This window comes from Periplaneta americana, chromosome 16 (assembly GCF_040183065.1).
Source record: "Periplaneta americana isolate PAMFEO1 chromosome 16, P.americana_PAMFEO1_priV1, whole genome shotgun sequence".
Lineage (NCBI taxonomy): Eukaryota > Metazoa > Arthropoda > Insecta > Blattodea > Blattidae > Periplaneta > Periplaneta americana.
Genome location: NC_091132.1, coordinates 92876481 through 92894990, shown reverse-complemented (window position 1 = coordinate 92894990; position 18510 = coordinate 92876481). Strand labels below are relative to the sequence as shown.

The window sequence follows — 18510 nt, the reverse complement described above, 5'->3', positions numbered from 1 at the left end:
CTTCGAATTATATTTGGAGTTTTAATTAGCGGTTAATTATAAATGCCTAAAATGAAAAAGGGAAATGATAACATTGAGCATGTGTTAACGTAATTCTGAGAAGAAAAGAAAAATATTGACTGTTATAACACCTATACATTTCGAGAGAGATTTAATTCTTTTTTTGTTCAAACTTTTCTCTCATTTTAGTTTCGTATCTTTGCCGGTAAAAGTAATGATGTCTTAAAGTGTGTTTTGAGAAATCGTCATAATTTATATTAGAGTAAACGTATAAACATTTGATTTACGTTACAACATAACAAAACATCTATAACTTCTGCTGAAAATTTTGTTTTCTTCCAACTGCTCACCGTTAATATTGTCTGACCTCTCACATTCGTAGCAATATAAAATTTACAAGTTAGATTTTCACCTTTGTAGCTACATGATGTAATAAAAGCAAAATTTTGTGTAAGGGGACTCCGTACGTCCTATCTCGGTTATGTTAAAATCTTGATTTGTCATTACGTTTTTCTCAGAAACTGCTAGAAGTAAGAACTATATTTTTACACGTTATTGTTACATATAGTGACTTCAACTTAACACTTCCCTTTGAAGGAAAATTGCATAGTACATTAAATTTATTTTTTTGTTCCGGTCCAAAAATTAACCGCATTTTTCAATATTATATCAGTACATGATTACTTTCATAATTTATATTTTTCTTGGAAACCTTCAGTTAAATTAAAACTAAGAATTGTGGCAACATGCTCTGAAAATTTTAACGTCCTACGTTTAATAGAAGCTGAGAAAATCTTCATTTTGTAAGTAAAAGAAATAACAGGAACGGAGGCAGATGAGCAGGACACTTTCCGTTTAAACCGGAAGAAAACATACTTAGGAATCAGAGACAAATATAAGTCATGGCTCATCTGAAAGATAAGGCTTCATAGATCAATAAAACACGACAAAATGACAAAGGAAAAATTGAAGGGTGTTTTTTTTTTTTTTTTTTTTTTTTTTTGCCGGTCTCCATAACTGCTCACTTATGAAGCATGTAGATGCGTGAATGATATTTTAAAAACTTAGGAATCATTTGTTTAAATTCCTTCATAATTTTAATGATTTTCTTTATTCTGTATAAACACTAATGTCAATATTATACTCCTCGAGATGTATTGAGAAAATATTCACGTTGAATCCTGGGAAAGTATAAAATTGAAATATTTTGTTGTTAATTAACAAGTAAGAGAATAAATTTAGAACGAAGACTGAAGGTAATAGAATGACTTGAAATGATGTAGTGTCTTAAAACATAATATTTGTGAATTGAAATAGACATTAGTTTGAACAAATATATATTATATGCTCACCTGTGATTCATTAACTGTAAAATATCATATAGTATTTAAGAAGACAACACTTTGTTGTTTTAATTTTGTAAAACTATGTACGGTCAGAAGATCAGTGCACTGGAATTAAGAGAAAATTCTGATAATACAGTACTGTACATCTGTATGTATAATATTGCTTAATAAATCCTTCTATCTGATTTTGTAAAACTCCTCTTCAAATTTGCTCGTAGATAAAAGTTTCGTACTGCTCAGTATTGATCTTCCTCGACAATAATGAACTTGTAAATTCGGTTCATAATGAGTCTTCGAAAAGTTTACACCTTTGTGAAAAACAATATTGCTCCTTTGTTCCCAACTTAAGAAATAGTGGCTATTGGAAATGTATATGCCTACTTAATTCAGACTTTTCAAAGGATATGTGAAGCTTATCCAGAATTAAAGATTACACATTTATCAGTTATGTCTAATTAGACCAATGATTCCCCCTGCCTGTGCCGCAGTTGTCGCGGGCAGTGCGCCTCATCCTGGTCATCTGGCTGCTGGCGATGGGACTGGCGGTGCCGCAGGCGCTGCAGTTCGGGGTGGTGCATGACGAGCTGCCCGACGGACGCGTGTTGGACGACGAGCACACGATGTGCACCGTCAAGCGCATCGTCATCCCTCACTCCTTCGAGGTGTCCACCTTCGTGTTCTTCGTGGCGCCCATGACCCTCATCTCTGTGCTGTATGCCCTAATCGGCCTCCAGCTGCGGCGCTCGAGTCTCCGCAGTGGAGGCGGCAGCGTGCGTCTTAAGACCGGCGTCGGGGGAAACCATTACGCACAGCAATACCAGGCAGAAGACGGACGCAAGAACTTCTCCAAGAACGCACAGATCAAGGCTACAAAACACGTGGTCAAGATGCTCGGTAAGTTGCTATGTTTATAACTATTGTTGTTATGTTATTTAAAATATGGGCTATTTCGTAAGAAAGTTATCCTCAGTCATCGTAAATTAATATATACATTGTACGCCATGATGGCGCATAAGACGCATGGAGGTAAAGCTCCATGCCTCCTTGACGTTGACATTATAACCCGTCCGTGGATTATGTAAACAGGCGCATGAACGTCACTCGGGAGCGGAGCCTGCTCTCTTCCTTTCCCCGAGCTAGCGAGCGAGAGGGGGAGAGTTCACATACAGCATATTCCGAATCTCACCGAACCGGTGGACATCAATTCCGCTTCAGCGGAATAGGAACAAAACTGCTGGAAGGTTCAATGGCTATCATGGCTGCTGTGCAAGTTATTATTATATTTTATACCCATTTTTTGTTCCGATAAGCTTGTTAATTTATCAATGTTTTCCTAAAGTCCGTCAAAAACTTATCTTATATAACAGTGTGACATTTTTTAAATTTCATTCTACTTGATGAACGTTTTCGATTTTTATAAACCATCTTCAGATCACATTACCTCTATTGAACTGTTATACTGATGTGCAATGGGTTACATTAACCATATTATGTTAAAATATAAAATACAGAGTATCATAAAACGTTAATGAATGTACTTATTTCAAATGTTAATATATTAAATTAAATAGTCTAAAATGAAGGGTATTTTGCAGCTTTTACAGTCCTTTCAAATATAACCATTTATTTATTTATTTATTTATTTATTTATTTATTTATTTATTTATTTATTTATTTATCCGTCTATCTATTTACTTATTTCTTATGACCATTTTACATGAAAACTGCATTTACAAATTAATTATTGCATAATTATTACCACAGGGGCTCCTGGGCGCTGCGTAAAATCAAAACATGATGTTGCATACTCATTCCATCGCATTTCGACGATTCATAATTATGCAATAATTAAATTGTAAATGCAGTTTTCATGATACTTATCATTAAAATGGTCATAAGAAAAAATAAAAAATAAATAAATAAAAAATAACCGTTTATATTTGAAAGGACTGTATAAGTGCAAAATAACCTTCATTTTAGACTATTTTAATTTTTATGTTAACATTTTAAATATGTACATTAATTAAAGTTTTATGATACCCTGTGTTTTATATTTTATATTTTAACATAATATGGTTAATGTAACCTATTGCACATCAGTATAACAGTTCAATAGAGGTAATGTGATATGAGGATGGTTTATAAAAACCGAAAACGTTCATCAAGTAGAATGAAATAAAAAAATTTCACACTATTATATAAGATAAGTTTTGACGGACTTTAGGAAAACATTGATAAAGTTGTTATTGTGCTACGCTAGCAATATTTTGCTAAATTTCCATTTTGTCATCTCGCTCAAAGAAAAGAGAGCACAAACAATTTATTTCTTGAACGAGTAGTAATATCTGGTCCGTTGACATGTTGGTTCATAAGCCATTAACATATTTTTTTTACATTCTGCACATTACAAACAATACAGCAGAACGCACCGCCATGACACAACAGTGCACGATGTCATTCGTCTGCTAATTCCCGCCCTAAAAGAACCAATCAGATTCACTGATGGCGGCTGATGGATACTGCCACCACCTCTGCAAGCTGATGGAACCGGTGCGACACCGGTGGAGCATTATCAGCGCTGAGATTCGGAATAGCTCACAATAGTAAAATAAATAAACCTACACTTCCCCGATCTAACCGTAGTCCCCTTATTGAAGCCCCTGCGGCTTCTCTGGATATATGCATCTCCCGCAGATAGATGCCATCTGCAGTTGAAACCTGGAACCACGTCTGCCATGTCCTCCTGGTTAGCTTGTAACTATTGAAGATAATTAATGAAATGATGCTAATGACGGTGAAATTAGTCCGAAGTGCAACGCTGAAAGTTACCTAGTAATTCTGCTTTAAGTGGTTGAGGGAAATCCTCTGAAAAAAAAAAACCCAATCAGGTAACTTACTCTGACCAGGATTTGAACCCTGGCCCGCTCGTTTTACGGTCAGGAAGGCTAACCGCTACTCTACAGTGATGGACTTTGCGACCTTTAAAATAACGCTTTTTCCTAGATAAATTTAATGCTCGTTCTCACCTATAAAAATTTTGTTGATTATTGTCTTATCTTATTGCTCTATCATCGCAAATACCACATTTTAATAATTAAAGTTATTCAATTTACGACAATTTAATAATCCACACAAGTCTCTATCGACCAAAGTTGGTGTTAGCGATCAACAAACCAGGTACCTGGGTACATTCAGTGTGAAGTGTTTATTTGTTTATTGTACGATCTTTGAATTTCAATTAAGAATAGTGCAAACACTGTTCATGGTTTTAAAATGTGTATGTTTGAGCTACACTGTCCATCATACTTCCACTTTTCTTCCGAAGGGAATAAACATAATAGAATAAACCCCTATGCTGTCAGTTTTAGTTTATTTATATTTCCTTCATCAGTGACTTTGGAGTCATAGTGGAAACTTAACGAGCCATCTGTAGGCACCAAGACAGTGTCTCCATGTTCTTTAATCGAAAAGAAATAGATGAATAGTAAATTCCTCATCTATAACTGTTATTTTTACATGGTGAAAACTGAATTTCATATAAATACTTGTTCGATTTAAAAATCACTTTAAGTTTCGAGAAAAAATTGATGCTGGAATAAAGTCAAATTAATTATGATTTCCTAACTTTTATATAAGTACATTAGTTTGAGATGTAGCGTAACACAAGGTAAGTAATTATAATTACTGACCAATAATATTTAAATACAAATGATAACATTCACAGCTTTCTATCTTCAAATCAAATCTACGAGAATTACTGAATCAACATTCATCAACGCATCTTCGCCTACAGGATTGTTCACTTCTGCTAGGCATAAAGAAAACAAATATCGTATTGCCGAGGAAGAGTATTAAGTAAGAAAAATAAATAGTGAGAATGTTAATAACAAAATATTTTTTTCTTAATTGCCTTCCTTTACAAGATAAAGATCATCTTTATGGTTACATACGTCCTATTTACAAAATCACTGTAACTTACGTTTTCGCACAGTTACTAAAATTGAGCGCAGAGTTTCAAAATATTAAACACATCAGACAGGGATGGCGTCTAAAAACTATCCATACTTTTACCTAGTTTTAATAACGAAATTCCCTTATTTGCATCAAGTTATGGATCATAACATTCAAATGAACTCGGAACATAAAGATCTATAAAATTGTAAGATCTGAGGAGTTGACAAGTTTTTAACTTGGGACTGAAAATCTTACGAGTTTGGGCGAACGTCTTCTCCATAATCTAACTCCCACCCTAGAACTCCCATTCCATAGAGTTATGCGTATAAGTCAGCCGAATACCGGAAGCATGTATCTTAGCACCTAATTTATGTCCAGCACGCGGGCCTAAGCAGTCGGAATGTTTACGTAGTTGTGGATGAAAGCTAAAGCGTTTGTTAAAAATAAACGGACCAGACCACCAGCATGATGCGTGAGAAGGTCATCATTTGAATCTGTGGCATTCAATATATCATCCAAGCGGATAATTGATCTCCATATATTAGTCCCACAAACCGGATGGGGAAACGTAATTCAACAGTCTTAAATATTCTTGATAGTTTTTATGTTACCCGTCAATTATCAGAACTATTACACTTTTACTGCGTCATACTACTTTTGACCAATAAAACGGTACGAAAGGACGTATTTCAACTAATCGTGGCTGCTTATCGCACAGTTTTATCGCGTCCCTTGTATTAGTTTAATTTTATCGCGTCCCTAGCATTTGTTTTTTTGTTTGCCAACATTTCAAACTGCGCTGGTCTGGATGTCTAAAAATAAATAAATAAATAAATAAATAAATAAATAAAAAAAGAACAGAAAATTACAAACCATTCCAGTCGATAGACAGCAATTTCAAATATGACTCGCATTGGCATTCAAGAACAAGAATTAATGAAGATCACTGGTAATACCTATGCATCTTCCCTGAAATCGTATTTACAAATAAATGAAGAGCACCATTCGGAAATCCTGAATAATTTGAATACACCATTTAGGCGTACATCAACGAGTTCCACTTCTTTTACGCACACGTCCAATATAACATCAACTGAACCACCAAATACTAAAACATTCAAATTTGAAAATTGTACATTCAATAATTATTCCTTTTAAAATTATTCACGTTTATTTTTATGTCATCGTCGTTAATTAAAACTTTTCTAACACTTGTATATATTATTTAAGTAATGTTATAGCTTCTTCTATGTGATATTATGGATAGTCACGTATCAGAGATTGTTTAATATTAAGATTTATTAAAAATCACGTTGATTATTGGGATTCGGATAATTGAAGTGGAATGCAACTGTTTTAATAAAAATGAAACTGGATCAACAAAGCCTTCTTGACTAGTAACACCGCCATCGTGATCTAGATCGAGAAGCCATTGCTAGTAATCGTCTACAAAGTTCAATGAAGATTCCATAGTTGGCACAACTGATAGCAAGATAACAGCTAACTTCGAGCATTAAAATATATTTTATGTTCGAAGACAGCTAATCATAACACACTACTGCCATCTAGCATACATCTAGCGTAATATTTGTAGTGTTGAAATGGTACAATAATACATTTGAAGACAGTTGTATTTTCGTAAGTCAATTAATATTTGATTGCATTGGAGTACTTCGTTACTTCTAATCTTTATATACTTTCTTCTAATCGTGTAATAGTCAATTAAATCCCACTCGAGTTTTGATTTTCTCTAGATAAATCAAAATCTCTAGTGAGATTACTGTTGATAAAATTACCTTATCATATTTAATTTTGAATTATTACTATACTTATAATTATGTCAATTGCATTAAACTGATAACACACAGGGTTTTATATTACTTGAAAGCCACGTCTGTGGCTCAAGGTCCAGAGCGCTAGTCTTCGATCCTCGGCAAAGTCGTGATGTACTTCTCCTCCATGCCTATCTCTTCTACAGCTTGTATTTTATTTTTCTGAACTTATACTCATTTTTCCTATGCTCCATTATGTTTTGTATTCTCCTATTCCTCTTTGTGTTCTTATTTTTCTTCTCATGTTCCCATTTTTCTCCTTGATTACCCTTGTTTTCCTTTTATTCCTCTTCTTCTTATTATTCTACTCGTATTCTTATTGTTCTCTTTGTCTTACTTTTATTTCCCTTATATTTATATTGTGCTTTCGTATTTCTCTTGTTCTCCTTCTATTTACCTTTTTCGATTTTAGAGGGAGAGACTGCAACACTCAGAATTATACTCCGCCGAAAAGCATACAGAATATAGTGAGATTGATAAATTAACAAAGAGAGCAATACGCGCGGACATACAAGACCACCGTGTAACAGTGGTGAAACAGATACTCGAAAACCTAAATCAGTAAAGAACGCAAGGTCTAACCTAAGTCGAGGAAAGCAATGGATGCTGGGAACAAAGAAACCTTCTGGAGACCACATGAATTCGAGAAGAGATATCATAGAAGAAGCAACAAGATTCTATGAGGAATTATATTCAAGCGGCACATCTTACATGAACCCATCAACATGGTCCCTACTGTTCTTCAGAGTGAGGTTAGAAGTGCGATAGAAGAACTAAAGAATAGTAAAACTCAAGGAGAAGAGAGAATTTGGAACGAATAAATGAAGGGTTCAGAATTATAGTGGCCCAAGCGCCCTTTACTAAAACCATAGAAAACAAGGATTAAAATGAAGTCAGTACCATAATTCAATGGAAACGTATAGCAAGTAGTCCACACCTGTGGAGTAATGGTCAGCGCGTCTGGCCGCGAAACCAGGTTGTCCGGGTGCGAATCCCGGTCGGGGCTAGTTACCTGGCTGAGGTCTTTTCCGGGTTTTTCCCTCAACCCAATACGAGCAAATGCTGGGTAACTTTCGGTGCTGGATCCCGGACTCATTTCACCGGCATTATCACCTTCATTTTATTCAGACGCTAAATAACCTAGATGTTGATATAGCGTAGTAAAATAACCCAATAAAATAAAAATAAAAAATATAGCAAGTAATATAAAGTATATACTTTAAAACTAAACGATATGTCAATGTTCATTAAAATTTGGTATTCACTTAACTTTAATCCTTAGTTTCTCCGTTTTTAATAAATGGCGTTTGGCCCACTATGGCTGTGAACCCTTCAAATGACATACGGTTCAACACTTCTAACATACCCAATCACCATGCATTACCATGCTATTCAACAAAATACCACAAAAGGAAATCATACCAGACCAATGGAAAAGAAGTATAATCATTCTATTACATAAGAAGGGCTCAAAAACGACTGAAGCAACTATAGACCTATTAGCTTAATGTACAACCTGTACAAATTATTTTCAAAGGTAGCCTAATAATAAAAGGACAGGCAAAGATTCTGGATGAGAATCAGCCCAACAAACAAGCAGGCTTATGATCAGAATTTAGCACAGCAGATCACTTCCAAGTCGTCAACAAGATCATAGAGAAATCAGTAGAGTACCAGCTACCACTCCACATAGTATTTGTCGACTCCAGCAAGACATTCGACTCGATCCAACACACAAGCGTACTGCAAGCACTACACAAACAAGGAATTGAAAAAAAAAAAAAAAAAACATCAGAAAACTAAACAAAGTATACACACAGGGCAAAACCAAGGTGAAGATGAAAAGAAAGGGACAGGCTTTCAACCTGGGAAGGGAGTTAGACAAGGAAAAACAGTGGCTCCCAAACTTTTCACGAGCTTACTAGAAGATGTTTTCAGGAAATCAAGATGAGTGGTTGTGCCAACGGTGGAAGTTGTGATTGTTGAAGAAATTGTTTATTTCTGTTACTATCTACTTATTTAGATTTTCTAAATCTCCCCTCATGATCTATTATCAGTTTCATTTTGGTGCAGAGGTTACCATCCATCCTATATGTAATTCATTCTTAACATTATTTTCAGCCTAAAAATACACATTTAAATGTGATAACAATGTTAAACTATTGATGATACTTTAGAAATTTTTTTAATGCCTCCCTTTTATTGTCTATTGACTCGTAACACGTGGTCTTACAGGGAATGGCATGTCCTTGGGAGAATAAGCTTAATTTAACATTAAGTTTAACCCAATAAAAAAAACATTACGTTTTCTCTGCTTCTCTGATATGTAGCTGCCTTACTGTTTAGCCTGCGGCCTGAAGTCGGGCTTTATTCCGAGACTGCAACTAAAAGTAGAAATAATTGTGCATATAGAAATTAATCTCTCCAATACAAATATGTTTGTGGACATTTTCCCTTTCATATTATGTTAGAAACAAAATTTTGTATAATCGTTTTAACTGATTTAGAGTTTGTAACCATATTGTATTTTTTATTTTTAGTTAGGATCTCTTAATTTTTTACTATAATGATTATATTTCATGTGCACGGTTTGTGATTCTTATCTTGTAGACGATGAATATAAACAGAATTATTTCTTCAATAAGCTAGAAGAAATCGCCGTACACAGAGAGACGCCATGTCCAAAGCTAGTTCTTTTTAAGGAGATGCTGAAAACGTGCATTTTTGCGAACATTTATAAATTATCTGTTCTTTGCAATCAAAATACTTTGTTTTATATATTTCGAACAACAAGAAAATAAAAAAAATGCAGGATTTAAAGGAACAGAAAAATAAAAACTAATTCAGGCCTGAGACACCCTGCTCTTTAATACGACATTTTAAATAAATTGAAATTACAGTATTTATAAATCATGGAATTAAAATTAACAGTACCACATGCATAAATATTCTTGTTTGCATATGACCTAATAATAATAAAAATAATGAGGATGATTTATAAAAGTTATTTTTCCGTTAAACGGAGTATGTAGACATTACGATTTTAAAATATCAATAAATAAGATAAAAATTATGGCTTTTAGAAGCAAATACTTTATGAGATCAAAAATTGTTTTACAAGAAAATATTTTAGAATAAGTTTCTAATTTTAAATATTTAGGTTGTGATGTAAGTTTTAACATTGAAAATGATATGGGTGAAAAGATTAATAAATTCCAGAGAATTTGTGGAACAATTAGAGAACTTTTGAAAAACAAAATAAGAAGAGATACGGAAATGAAGTTCCACAGAATAATGGAGACACCATACCTACGGTGCTTTATGGTTGTGTAACCTGAGTCCCAACAAAGTAACATGTAAATGGAATTCAGACGGCAGAAATTAATTTTCTCAGACAAGCAAAAGGTTGTATGACTTGAGGCTTTCCCGGCGTTTGATGTAGAATAACTCTTCTCGGGTTCTCAGCCAGGTGAGTTGGAGATTAGCTTCCAAGCTTTCGACGGCTGGCTCTGCCATCTTCTTTAGGGAAAGAAGTGATGTGGGACCATGTCTAGCCGGCATATATGCAAAAGTAGGGAAGCCCTACTTTTGCATATATACTGGCTAGACATGGTCCCACATCACTTCATGGAAGCCCTACTTTTGTATATATACAGGCTAGACATGGTCCCACATCACTTCATGGAAGCCCTACCTTTGCATATATACCGGCTAGACATGGTCCCACATCACTTCATGGAAGCCCTACTTTTGCATATATATCGGCTAGACATGGTCCCACATCACTTCATGGAAGCCCTACTTTTGCATATATACCGGCTAGACATGATCCCACATCACTTCATGGAAGTCCTACCTTATAAGTAAAAGGTTGTAACCGAATGGAGGAAATTTAAAATGAACAGATAAGAAGCGATGTAATTGTAGAATCTCCATGCAGTTGGTAATAGAATATAGGCAAGAGTGGGTTGGAATAGAATGAGTGATGAGAGATACCCACTACTAGTCAAGAATTGCAAAGCAAGTGGACGCCAATATATTGAACGTCGTAGAAAACTTTGGGCTGAAATAATATGAGACCGTAACGGGCGACATGCCTTTAGCTTGAAGTGTTGATATTGGTGATGAAAATAAAAATTAAAAGCAAATCGGCAAGGTCAAGAGAGAATCAAGAATTTTCCAGTTAAATAAATGTACAAATAAGACAATATTTCTCCACGTAATAAAAATCAGTCTCTCCAAAATGAAGAGAGCTGGAACATGCTAGGCAACTCGCTTGATTTTTATATTCATATTATGCAATAAACAACTGCAGAAAATAGTTTGAACCGACTTGAAGTTCATGGCCATTTTGTATTTTTGATTTTAAGTAAGGATCAATAAAAATTTTACAAAAAAAATCCTGATGTAGCATGTGCATCATACTGATTTTTTGTCTTGTAGATAACAAATATAAAGAAAATCCTTTTAATAGCGTATGAAAAATTGCCGTACAAAAAGGACGTTATGTCCCAAACTATCTTTTAGAGAAGGACAGAGGCTAAAGAAACTGCAGTAGATAAGGATGAGGAAAGAATCTGAAAGGGTATAGTCATCTTGTAAGAACGAGTAATAGAAATTTGCTAAAGGTGCCATTGATTGGAGAAGTTGACATTTGGTAATGGAAAGTTAGATCTCAGCTGAATAATCTGAGTATAGCCTACACAATTCATTTATATACGACAAGCAATCAACAATTCCTTCAATCTCCATGACTGTCAGTTTCTTTCTCTCTATTAAGCAATTTACGATGCATATACTTGATTGTTCGTTAGCTAAGTGAACTCTGAACGCACCGTGTAAAACTTTAATGCAGGAGAGTTGAAGTCTCGTGTTTCAGGATTAGAAGCTATAACGAACTCCATACATAACCCCGTCTATAAGATCCAAACTGGAGACCTGTTATCCGTCCCTAGGGACCACTACGGTGTTGTAAAATATGGAGGAAAGATATCGATTCGTGCACGGCCGCCCCGATACTTTCAGCGCGAAATGTATGTAATGAAGAATACTTTAATCTACTCTATCAGACTCTAGATTAGTCCTGTTTACATTCATTGGTTCACTTATCCTGAGTTAGAGGCAAGGGAATTCTCGCTGTCCTGTCTCATAGGACAGGTTTAATGGTAGCAGATAGTTGAAGTAATCTACAGTACTACCTGTGCTTACAAAGGGCTGTAACTCAAAGCTTCCTGCTTTCTCTTTATCCTTAACTTACTTATGGCAAGGAGGAAATTTTGAATCTAGTGGGAATATATGTTGTCACGCAGAATATAGAACAATAATTTTCATATTCGAATAAGAATTCAATTTTGAGGCCTTTTTGTCTACAATACTTCTCCTTTTTTATTCTTGAACGTTAAAATTTCAGATGCTTTTTGAGATTGACGAATTCGTTTGTCTATTTTATAGCTGAATAGTTCAATGACTTTATAATTTCTTTAAATGAAACGTAGATTCAGACTTTTATACTTTTTTTCCCAAAACATGTAAATACAGAGAGTATCTATGCAGACTTTTCCCACTCCAACATCTACTTAACAAAAATCTATTGGCGGACGGCGAGTTAATCTCTGCATTCTCATGAAAACAACCTACCGAAGCTCACCAATCACACTTGTGTTGTAAAGAAGGCAGACGGGTAATTATTCGATCGAGAGCATGGAGTCGACTACTTATAAGCGATCGGTTGAAGCTTTTGCTCGGTCGGTCGTAAGCGCTTGAGGTTGTTTCACCACAATTTAATATATGATACTCAAAACAACCTACCTAAGAAGGTTACTACTTTGTTTTTATTTCAAATAACGCAAAAAGGAGGAAGTGTTTAATATTTTAATAATAAAACATAATATTTAAAAACACAATTCTTAAATGAAATAATGTTTTATATTATAAACAATATTATTGAACATTTTTCCTGTCAAACTCATTATATTAGTAATTACAATATTTAATGTAGGTTATTAGAGTAAATATGTGATTTAATAAAAAGAACAGAGATTTTATGCTGCGTCCAAAATATCTTCAAAAGCAGACATAATCTATCCTCAGTCACAGTATTTATTAAAAGCATACAAATCTACATGTTCACTTTCGTTGTAATTTTTACAATAGTGTATAATAAGACATTTTTAATCGCAGGTATTAATTGACATTGTAGCTATGTATGGTAGGATGGATGCAGATTATGCTATTCCACATCCAATGACGATATCATGAAATATCAAGGATAGACCAAACAAAATTCCTACTGAAGTTATTCCAAAAAAAAAGATGGAATCAATAGAAAAGTCACCATTTGTTTTTAAAATTGACAATTTTTGTGCAAATTTATATAAAATTGCCATCTTTCTTTCTTTACTATATTTACTTTTGTCGCCATTCCATTCTCATCAGCTTTATTGCTGAATAAAACCACAGACACCATGATTCATCACTGGCAACAATTTTGCACAGAAACTAATAGCCTTCCGGGTGGAACCGAATCAGGTGTTGCAATGCCATGCGGCTTCACATGTTCACTGAATCTGTGCCTTCCTTGCATAGTAAGTGAATCACAACCCATTGTGCACGCTTGGATATATCCAGGGCTCGGCAAAATACTGACATCCAAGTATTTCAAATACAAATACAAAATACTTCAAAGAATAGTATTTGAAATACAGATACAAAATATTTAAAAAAATTAACCAAAATATATTTGTATTTCAAATACTCAAAATACATTTGTATTTCAAATACTCGATACAATATATAAAGAAGAAGAAAATTACTGAAAATATAAAATATTATAGGCCTATTAGCATTAAAATTATTTTTATCTCGAAGTTTTATAGGAACACTTTAACTGAACATTCTTCCCTTTCCCAGTTAGCAATGAAATTATGCTACATCTAAATAATTACTGCTCCCTTTAAAAAAACAGTTTCCCAAAAAGTTCATCAGATAAGAACCCCCTTGCTGATGAATGAATAAATCCTGCGAAACAGAACGGTCTTTCTACAGGCGCAGAGGAACACAAACTTATATTATACTTTATACTCAGTTTCTTACTCACATTGTTCTCCTGTCGTACGAGCTGGTACAGAGTTCCCAATGGAATTAACGTTCCAATGCCTTCAGTTTATTTTTCTTATTTACATTTCTGCGGTAGTTAATTTCATTGCGTTTACGTTTACTACTAATAACACAGTTTTCTTCTTCTAGGTTATCTGTCATTTTCCTTATCAGTTGATGGGCGCGTAACTTATTAGATCCGCAGCACTCAGTTGAGTCACGTCGTCAGTCAGTGCAGAAAGAAGGTAAGTCGCTGACTTGTCCCCTTTCTGCAATGACTGCGCTGCTTATGGTACTCTGCTTTGCGTTGAGAATGAGCAAATTTGTCCCATTTCTGTATGGAAATGTGTGTCTAGGTCCGGAGAAAGCAATGGCACTCTTAACTCTTTTTCGCGTTTTTCATGACTCATCCCCTTTCTGCAATGACCGATTCCATTAATCCAGAGCCGGTACAGCGCTGGCCTTCTATGCCCGAGGTTGCGGGTTCGATCCCGGGACAGGTCTATAGAATTTCAGTGTGCTTAAATGAGACACGATTATGTCAGTACATTTACTGGCATGTAAAAGAACTCCTGCGCGACAAAATTCCGGCACACCGGCGACGCTAATATAACCTCGGCAGTAACATAACAATTTTAACAACCATCTCCCAGAATATCGATAGTGTTGCACGCCAGTCTATACGTAATTTCAAAGAATCGGATATATGGAGAAATACAGAGTGTAACAAAAGTTTCTGGTACAGTGAAAAGTTTAGTTTTTTTTTTTTCAAATATTTGATGGTAAATATCACATTTTCAGCCAAATTATTGATAAAGGATTGCATCACACCACAATCAGGTAGTACCATCTCCTACACCATAAAATTTGGTCATGCTTCCTGAGAAAATGGAAATTAACAAGAGAATAATTTTAACATACTGTTACAGAAACATTTGTTACACTTAGACGTCTTCTAGAAGAACCAAAGTAAGAATTTATAAATGGGTAAAAGACCAATATTGACCCATTAAGCTGAAATTTATTTATTATACTCCAATTTTACAAAGAACCCTATTTTACCTGAGATAGGTATGTTAGGGTTATAAATACATAATAGTAGGCTAATAATAATAATAATAATAATAATAATAATAATAATAATAATAATAATAATATATAGTTTAATGAAGTCTCCTATTGAATTAGTCTTACATGTCAATTATGAAATTAATACAATTTAACAAATCTATATATTCAGCAAATCTGTACAAAGTTTTTTAAGTTATACACATGAATGAATGAAATGGAATGAGTTGAAATTAAATCCTAAAATGCAATCTTATATTTCTATTAATAAGTTTCATGAAATGTATGCTATATTATAACCTGAGCAAATGTCTAATCCTAATATTCACTAGAATGTAGTTTAAATTTCTGTGGGTTGAAATCTCTGAAGACGTTACACAGTTTTCCGTTAAACATTGTTGTCACAAGCAATTTTTAAATTATATACATCACAAACACAAGAACACAAAAATACATCACACTAACATACGAAGAAGAAGAAAAAAAAAACGCACATAATTACTACCTACATTCAAGAAATTAAATTACAACATCCCATACAGAACAAATAACACTCTACAAAAGCATCTCAACACACAAACAACACAAACAAACAAATACAACCACACAGGCGTATACAAACTGAACTGTAACACCTGCAACAACTTCTACATTGGACAAACAGGCAAATCGTTTCAAACAGGTTACAAAGAACACATCACAGCCATAACAAAATTACAAAACACCTCCACATATGCAGAGCACATACCAAATGCTAATCACATCCACAAAGACATCACCACAGACATGGAAATATTACACATCCAACCAACAACGCCAGAACTAACACAGTAGAACAATATGAAATATACACACAAAAAACACATCCCAACGAAATTCTCAACACACAACTCAACTTCAAAACACATACACTCTTTGACTCTACACTATACCACAGGAACACACCCTCACAGGAAACAAAACAAGTGGCGAAAAAAAAAATAAAAAATAATTCAGTGGATATATACAAATTTTATCATGTGTTCAGATTACAACTTTTGTGAACTTAATTTACATATCTCATAAAATCTTGATTACAGCATTTATTTCGGAACACTTGTATTGGTGGGGAGTACTTGGTGTCGTACCTGTCTAATCGACAAACTAGTTCAAGACGTTGGAGTTCAAATTTGTGACACTCAAATAACAAATGTTGGACTGTTTGCAGGGAGTCATCACATGCACAAACATTTCCACCTTCTGTTTCTATCTTGAATCTTTCGAAATAGCTACCAAACTTGCCATGTCCAGATAAGAACTGAGTAAGAACTGAAATACGACCTCATACCTAAAAGCTATGCCTGTTATTAGAAATAACAGAAATGGTTGTTCTCAGAAAAAAAAAAGAAATAAAGAAATCCAGTTAGGATAAAGTAAGAAGTAAAACCATCAAAGAAACATGTTCTATTCAAAATATGTGACTGGGTCATAAAACGAACAATAGGAAGCCACAATCACATTAAACTGGGATATCAGATGACAGAATAGTAAGAACAGCAAGAGATGCAGTAGAGAAGAGAAGTTCCGGCCGCCCTGGGAAAAGATGGAAGGACAGGGTTTAAGCCTACAATAAATCAGAATGAAAAGAAGAAGAAGCTTGTTTATATTGAAAACAATAAAAAATGAGGATTAAATGACATGAAATCTCAAAGACGTACAACTATATATTATTCTTTAAAACAAGAGTTTTATTCCATAAAACAACAGTTTTATATTTCATAGAAATGTATTTCTTCTGATCAGAAACTATATTTAAATATAATCACATTTTAGAACATGTTTATTGACTTACCTAAGGAGCATAAATTCTCACGTTTCCCCTAAAAATTTTGGCAACAAAATTTTAAGTAACAGTAACCCAGGAAACATATTGAAGAAAATCGTGAAAGAAAATAAATTATGTTATAATAATATTGGAGATTTATATAAGGGCATAAAGGAGTTTAAGAACGGATATCAGCAAAGGTAAACGTGATCAAGGATAAGAACGGTGACTTGCTTGCAGATTCTCAATCAATCCTGAACAGATGGAAAAACTATTTTGAGAAACTACTAAATGTACATCTGTCAAATAGAAATGATCGAGAAGAAATTAAGATACAAACTGATGAGCTATATATATATATATATATATATATATATATATATATATATATATATATATATATATATATATATATATCCCAACCCAAAATTTCTGAAGTCGAAATTGCGATAGAAAATCTGAAAAAGTACAAGTCTCTGGTATCGATCAGATTCCAGCAGAATTAATACAAGAGGGTGGAAACTTATTATCTACCGAAATGTATAAGCTTGTACTTGCTATTTCAGAAAAGAAAAATTTACAATGGAAGGAGTCCATAATTGTACCTATCTTTAAGAAGGGGGACAAGACTAACTAGAAAGTTTCGAGGAATATCACTTTTGTTGACGTCGTACAAAATTTTGCCAATATTCCTATGCGAATATTAACTCCACATGTAGATAAAATTATTGGGTATCATCACTGTGATTTAGGCGTAATAGTTCGACAATTGATCAAATTCTTTGTATTCGACAGATATTGCAGAAAAATGGGAGTATAAGGATACAGTACGTCAGTTATTCATAGAATTCAAAGAGTCATATGACTCGGTTAAGAGAGAAATTTTATATAATATTCTTATTGAATTTGGTATTCCTAACAAACTAATTCGATTAATAAATTACAATGTGTCTCGGTGAAACGTACAGCAGAGTCCGTATAGATCAGTTGAACGGGTTACGTAAGCTGTTTGTCTATGCGGGTGACGTGATAAGATAAAGTCCAGAAACTATTAGGGAAAGGACAATAATTTTACTTGAAGCAAGTAAAGAGATAGGTCTGGAAGTAAATCTTTAAAGGCAAAGTAGCCTGTATGATTTTGTCTCGTGATTATAATATTATACGAAATGGAAATATAAATATTGGAAATTTATACTTTGGAGAGGTGGAAAATTGCAAATATTTTGGAGCAACAGTAACGAATATAAATGACACTCGGGAGGAAATAAAACCCTGAATAAATATGAGAAATGTCTGTTATTATTCTGTTGAGAAGCTTTCATCATCAAGTCTGCTCTCAAGGAAGTTAGAATTTATAAAACAGTTATACTACCGGTTCTTCTTTATAGTTATTAAACTTGGGCTCTCACTT

At 34.0% G+C, this 18510-nt stretch overlaps 1 protein-coding gene across 3 annotated transcripts in view; it reads left to right on the top strand.

Moving 5' to 3' along the window:
- LOC138690943 (pyrokinin-1 receptor-like) overlaps positions 1-18510 on the top strand; it is a 310043-nt gene that overhangs the window by 132824 nt on the left and 158709 nt on the right. For all 3 annotated transcript variants that reach the window (XM_069812527.1, XM_069812525.1, XM_069812526.1), the window contains exon 3: positions 1835-2240. In XM_069812527.1, the coding sequence (XP_069668628.1) occupies positions 1835-2240 (406 nt within the window). The remainder of the gene's footprint in view (positions 1-1834; positions 2241-18510) is intronic.